The sequence below is a fragment of the Pteropus alecto genome, unplaced genomic scaffold (genome assembly GCF_000325575.1).
Source record: "Pteropus alecto unplaced genomic scaffold, ASM32557v1 scaffold40, whole genome shotgun sequence".
NCBI classification, from domain to species: Eukaryota; Metazoa; Chordata; class Mammalia; order Chiroptera; family Pteropodidae; genus Pteropus; species Pteropus alecto.
Genome location: NW_006431919.1, coordinates 21,975,889 through 21,982,690, shown reverse-complemented (window position 1 = coordinate 21,982,690; position 6,802 = coordinate 21,975,889). Strand labels below are relative to the sequence as shown.

Below are 6,802 nucleotides of genomic sequence, written 5' to 3'. Positions count from 1 at the left end.
TGTGTGGGGGGCGGGGAGCCCCACCGGTTCCTGTGCGCTCGTGGCGAGCGCGGCCCCGTGCCCTGTCCCCCGGGCCGGCCCTCACCTCCAGCTGCAGGTCTCGGCTCCGCATGACCGCCATGTTCTTCTCCTCGCTGAGCTGGGCGTAGCGCATGGCCAGGTTGTAGTTGTCGTCCTTGACCTTGACCAGCTCGTCGTTGTAGCTGTCCCGCTCCTCCTTCATCTTGTAGTAGCGCTCCTGGAAGGTCAGCAGCTCCACCCGCGTCAGCGTCAGCTGCTTCTTCTCGTCCTCCAGCTGCCGCGACTTGGCCAGCAGCTCGCAGCGCTGCAGGTCCTTGGCCTTCATCTGCTGCTGCAGCTTGATGACCTCGTTCATCAGGAAGTGCGTCAGGCCCTCGTGGCCCTCCTCCACTGTGGACGGGGGCAGCGGTCAGGCCCGCGGACGCGTGGCACAGGGCCGGCCTGGGGCGGGGGGCATTCGTGCACTCGCTCACTCACCCACCAACACTCTCCCGAGTCTTACTACCCCCCGGGGAGTCGGGCGAGCAAACGCCTGGGTCCGGGTGGCACTTGCGGTCTGGGAGGGGAGACAGACGTTGAGAAAGCAAATGATCACACGCAGCTACGACCACAGACTGCGGGGGTGTTGCTTTGTGAGAGCGACAGGGGCCGGTCCAGCCGGGTGGCCGCAGGGGTTGGGGGAGGCTCCCAGCAGCTGGGCCCGAAGCCTTAGGTGCAGGAGGGAAAACAGCTCTCAGAAGGGGGCGCGTTGCCGAGGGCCTGCTGGGAGGAGAGGGGGACCCGGCTCGTCGCAGTGACTGACCGAAAACAGAAGCGGCTGGAGCCCAGCAGAGGCAGGGGCTGAGGCCGGGAGCGCCAGCGGGGCTGGGCCCTGGATGGCCCTTGTGGGCCGCATTAAAGATCGGCGTTTTTAGACGGACGCGGTGGACACGCACTGAAGGGGTCTAGGCCGGGCAGGTGCGCCTGAGGAGCAGAGGAAGCATAGGCGGGAGGGGCCGCTGTAGAGCTGATGGGGCTGTGGGGGTCTGGACGGGGTGGCAGTGGAGACAGAGAGAAGCCTGAGGGAGGAGAAGCAGGAAGACAAGCTGACCACGGCTCTGGCCCAGGGACGCTGGCAAGAGAGCGGGCCCGGCGAGGCCAAGCGCCGGGGGCAGTGCGAGTGTCTGCCCCTCCGCGCCGGCACCCACGGGGGCGTTCCGCGAACACCCGCGTCCCTCGGCTCCTGCTTCAGGGTGCCCTGCCACCTGCCGTTCGTCATCAGGCAGAAGTAAGTGCTCGACAGCCCGCAAGTGCCACGGGGGCACTGTCCTAATGTCACAGATTCATAGCTTTAGAACGGCCCCACCACGGGACAGGGACACACACACACACACACACACACACACACACACACACACACACACGCCTCCCCCCGGGGTCCGAATGCCCCCGATGGCTACACCACTCACCCACGATGGTGGAGAATCTGCGGGTGGGCTCCTTGCCCGTCACGAGTTTGTACAGCTCTGGGTAATAAAACTCCAGGCTCTCCAGGAAGACCACATAGCCCCTCTGGCCCTTGGTGTGCAGAATGTCCAGCAGCCGGCCTAGGGGAGAGGCCAGATCACTCAGTGAGAAGAGGAGTATGTGGCGGATGGGACGCGCGTCTCCGCGTCCAGTCTCCTCCTGGACTCGCCACGTTCTGTCACTCCCGAGTCGTGTTTTGGAGCCCAGACGACGTACATCGAAGCGCCAGGCCCTCAACGGGGCTTCAGTGAGTGTCAGTCTCCTTTCTCTAAGAAATGGCAAGGGCCAGAAGAGACAGAATTGCAGCCTCAGGAACCCAGGACTTTCAAAGAGCTTCCCAACTGACCGGGGTTAAAGTGACCCATACGGGCGTCCGCTCGTCTGATTGAAGGAGGCTGGATGTACAATAGCAATCACAGAGTGATGCATGGTTCTCCGGGCCTCGGGGCCACCGGGCCTCCGGGCCTCGGAGCAGAAAAACGGGTACTTGAGTGGGGAGCGAGGAGTCCCAGGGAGCAGGCACAGCGGCCTGCTCTCTGCGATCATCAGTCTGGAAACATCTTTAACCTAAACATACTTTGCCCAGCAGCTTTCTGTTCCTACCCTACTGGTTCCGCTTACTGTTTACATTTCTCGGCCCTTCCTTAAACCGTTTATTTCCCGACGTTTCTTCCCCTGAGGTCCCAAAACTCTACCTTTTCCCTAGGATGGACCTAATAAGTAAGTTTCATCTCGTGTCAACTGATTGTTTGGCGGGGCTGCCGGGAGCACCGTGCTGAGACAGTGTGAAGTCACATCCAAGCTCAGCGGGGAAGCCTGCTGTGACGAGTGATGTTTGTCATGCGTGCCAAGGAGAGTCACAGCAAAGGGCCACTTATCACCAGTCACACTGTGGGAACGTGATTTTCAAACCCTTAAACCATGAGCCGCAGAAAGAAAGACGGTTCCCACTGTGACTTCGTGCCCACACTCAAAGACAAATACATAAACACATGCATGTTTACACACACACACGCACACACGCACGCACACACACGTATAAGACCCAAACAAGTTCCCCAGGCCACACTAATTACCATCGATGAATGGGATGGAGGGTCATGGACTACTAGGCAGTCTGGAAAAGTCTGTGGACCCCTTCTCAGAATAACAGTTTTGAAAAGGTAAATGATTTGGATTACAATGAGATACAGGATCAAATATTAAGTTTATGATTCCATAATATATGTGCTTCTTCGTTAATGCATTAAGTACCATGACCTCTCGGCGGGTCCCCTAACTGCTGCGGCTGGAAGGGAGAGGCGCGTGCGGATGTCACCGGGGAGGTCTGTACCAGCTGAGATGCCATACGGGGCTATCTGATTTTCACGGCTGACAAAGTCGCAGGTGTCCCTAATCGCTCCTGTGATTTGTCGCCGGCCCCCACTCAGATCGAAGGGGATGCGGACTCTCAGGTTAGGTTAGTGAAGTAAATGTGATTTCGCCCCTGGCCAAGTTCGTGGACCCTCTCTGTTCTCCGCATAGCGTGGGTGCTGGGGAAGGGCTGGGCGGAGGCCTATCGCTCGAGAAGCTACCTGAAGGGCACGTCCTGAGCTGCCCCGGAGGCCGCCCGCCCTCCCTGGGGGTGGCCCGACGGCTACCTGCCCGGTTGATCTTGGACGGCAGCATGGGGGCGTTGAGCACCTCGTCCTCATCCTGCTCGTCGATGACCTTGCACTGGCGCAGGTAGGGCGTGAGCTTGGCGGGGTTGATGTAGCGGCTGAGCATGTGCCGGTTGCACTCCACGTTCTCCCACAGGGCGTCCTCCTCGTCCTTCAGCGTCTCCATGTAGTCGTCCATCTCAGGCCCCTCCGTGCAGAAGGAACCCCACCAGGTCAACCAGAGAGCCGCCCCCGCGGCTCCGCTGACCCCTGCGGGGTGGCCTCCAGGATACACGGAGTTAAAAGAAGCGGATGGGAGGCACGTGACCTGTGTAAGAAAGGACAGGGCGTGAATACGGATGTTCCGGGGTGAGGGGCGCCTCGCAGTTGGTGCGTCCTTTCCGCCCAAGGCTTTGTGTCTTACTAAGAATGGACCTTTCCCCAAACGATGTATACTATTATTTTTTGCTGGACAGTTTCACATAAATGATATCGTACTCTATACTTCCTTGTTCAACTTGCTTTTTTCTCTGTTTTTTTATTTTTTGAGATTGATTCAGGTCGAAACATATAAATCTAATTTGTTCATTTTTAAACAGCTTTAATGAGATATAATTCATGTGCCATACAGGGCACCTTTTTAAAGTGTACAATTCAAAGCTTTTTAGCATATTCACGGAATTGTGCAACTATCACCATTAATGTCAGAACATTTTCGTCGCCCCCAAGGAAACTCCACACCCTGCAGCGGTCACTGCCCACTTCCCCCCACACTCGGCCCCCCGGCCTCGGGCCACCGCTGACCTACTTCTGTCTACAGATCGGCCCGCCTGGGCATTTCACGCGCCGCGGGCCTCGAATGACGTCATCCTCCAACGATGTCCCTTCACCCAGCGGTCAGTGGAACAGTCTCTGAACTTCAACTGCTTTATTAATTTTTAACTGTCGCATATGCCATTTCATTGCAAGAATATACCAACATTATTTCTCCATTTCCACGCACTCAAAACATTTATCACGTGGCTCCCTATCACTGTTACCAAAGTTCAAAATCTGTATCTTGACCCCCAAGGTCCTGTGGGCTTTGCTTCCTGCCAGCCCCACAGTCTCATGCTGACCGTCCCAGGCACGCCGGCCTCCTCTGTGGCCCCTCGGCCCGGCCCGCCCCTCCCTGCTCCCTGTCACGTCTCAGGGAACCCTCACGTAAGAGTCTCATACAAAGGAGATGCCATACGCAAAGTACCTGGCATGGAACAGGTGTGCAGACGGTGGCCGCTCTCCGTTACGGGGCTCGATCTTCACGCCTCGTGGCAGGGGCTCGGCCGGCCCTGAGCCAGTCTCCTGGGTCTGGAGTGGCGACGGCCGGGATCTGTAAGAGGAAAGGCAGGAGGACTTGGCACGGGGGCGGGGGTCAGAGCACCGTTCAAGCACCAAGGCCACGCCGAGGAGCACACTGCTCCGGGCGACAGAGGCGTGGTGGCCCGCGCCCAGGAGCTGCTGGGGACGAGGGCTTTCGTTCCGGCCATGGACAGCCTGGAGGCCACTGGCCGCAGGTTCTGAGACCTCGCAGATGGCGGCTTTGGGGTGCTTGTGGCAGGGGAAGGTGTCTCCACAGCTTTGAGGTTGGGAGCAGCGACCTCCTTCCTGAGCCTGGCAGAGTCCCCTTCACTGTGCGTTACGTCCTCGGCCCCTGGCTTGCCATGGGTTTGGGCAGGAACAGGCCATGGCGCTCTGATTTCCCCGAGGTGGCGTTCCTTATGGTGACTGCCACGGCCATCGCAGTGCTCAGCTCAGCTGGGCCAGGAGCCCAGCTGTGGCTCGGCGTTTTACGGGGAATGGCTGGTTCTCCTGGAGAGAGGGAGGCCAGGGATGGGGAACGGGGAGGCTCAGACCCTGAGGAGATAAGGAGGGGGCCTGACACCTGTCCTGACAGCTGCCCGGGTCCCTGTGGTGCGAGCCTCAGGCAGCTGCTCCACGACCGCTCTGCTCGGGAGTGACGGGGACGCTGGGACGCCACTGTTTAATCAGGAACTTGCTTGGTTTTGGCTTTGAGGATTAATCACAGGTGACACCAGCTCTCCCAGAGCTGACAGAAGCTGTTCTTGTCTGGTGTCAGCTTGGATCGGAGTGAGCTGTCACAGGCCCTCGGCCCTGGGGAAGCGGCAGCCACACGCTTCTCTGGAGGACACCGTCTCCTTGGTCTCCTCAGGGCCCCCCCTACCCTGTGGCTGGGACAGGAGCAGCCGCACTGCTGCGGGCGCCGTGGGCGAGGGCCGGGGCGCAATCTGCCAAGCCAAGTGCCCAGCCAGGGACGGCGGGGCCATCACCAGGCCGATGAGCAAAGGCCAATGGAACAGACTTTTCTGCATTTGCATTTAAAAAGAGAGAACACGTGTTTATAATCAGAAGAAAAGGCTTTTAAAAAATTAATTGTGAGAGAGGTTTGAATCACAAAGAAAGGAAAACAGGTAGGCATAGGTTGGTACAACTACCGAACACGGCAACACAGGTTGGGGAAACTGAGGCACAGGAAGCCAGTCACGAGGCTGGACTTCCTATACCTGCCCTTAGAACCTGGGTTACACCCTTGAGAACTTGGCCCTAAGGGCGGGGGACAGGTACAGAATACGTCTCCTCGGAGACTGACTTATGGGCGCAGCATTCAGCTGGTGCAAACGTCACCCTGGATGCTTACGGACCGTTGACTATGGACTGTGTGCCAAGTCATCACCACCACCGTCATCACCCAAACGTCACCCTGGATGCTTACGGACCGTTGACTGTGGACTGTGTGCCAGGTACTTTGCTAAGCAAACGAATAAATCTCAAGGCTTCTTTGAGATAGGTGGTATCATCATCACCGTCATCACTATCACCACCATCACCATCACCATCACCATCATCACCACCACCATCATCATCATCATCATCATCACCATCATCATCATCATCATCATCACCATCATCATCATCATCATCATCACCATCATCATCATCATCATCATCACCATCATCATCATCATCATCATCACCATCATCATCATCATCATCATCACCATCATCATCATCATCATCATCACCATCATCATCATCATCATCATCACCATCATCATCATCATCATCATCACCATCATCATCATCATCATCATCACCATCATCACCACCACTGCTTTATAGCCACGGAAATCAACCCCAGGAGAGTCAGAGTCATAATTAGCATAGAAGGCAGGATTTGGACCCAGGGTTCTCTGACTTCCTCTTAATCACCACTATACAGACCCTAGAATTATCTTTTTTTTTTAAAAAAAAGTCTGCTTTTTAAATGACTCTCTTCAGAAAGCGTATGTACAAAAGCTCCCTGAAATACCACTTCGACACACCAGCTTAAGACGGAACTAAAACTGAGTTCTAAGAGGGCAGATACTGCCTCAGAGTCAAGAAGAACAACTATTGCTTCGCAGAGAAAGGAATGGGTCACTTCGGCGAGCTATCAGTGTGTAATTCAAGCCTAGTGGTGAAGCCCGTCCATCAGCTGGCAAGCAGGACTCACTCGGTTTGTGCTGCTTCCCGCTCAGGAGTGACGAAAGCCTGAGACCACGCGACGTGGGAGCGCTGTCCCCATGAGGAAGGACGTG

General features: G+C 56.7%; 1 protein-coding gene across 1 annotated transcript in view; it reads right to left on the bottom strand.

Annotated features, from left to right (window-relative positions):
- Positions 1-3,489, bottom strand: part of CARD11 (caspase recruitment domain family member 11) — a 28,172-nt gene extending 24,683 nt beyond the window's left edge. Inside the window, exons 1-3 of the mRNA XM_025043151.1 lie at positions 3,168-3,489; positions 1,470-1,607; positions 86-411 (exon numbers count right to left, since the gene is read on the bottom strand). Coding sequence (XP_024898919.1) covers positions 86-411; positions 1,470-1,607; positions 3,168-3,366 — 663 coding nt within the window. The 5' untranslated portion in view covers positions 3,367-3,489. The remainder of the gene's footprint in view (positions 1-85; positions 412-1,469; positions 1,608-3,167) is intronic.
- Between the last annotated feature and the right edge of the window lie 3,313 nt (positions 3,490-6,802).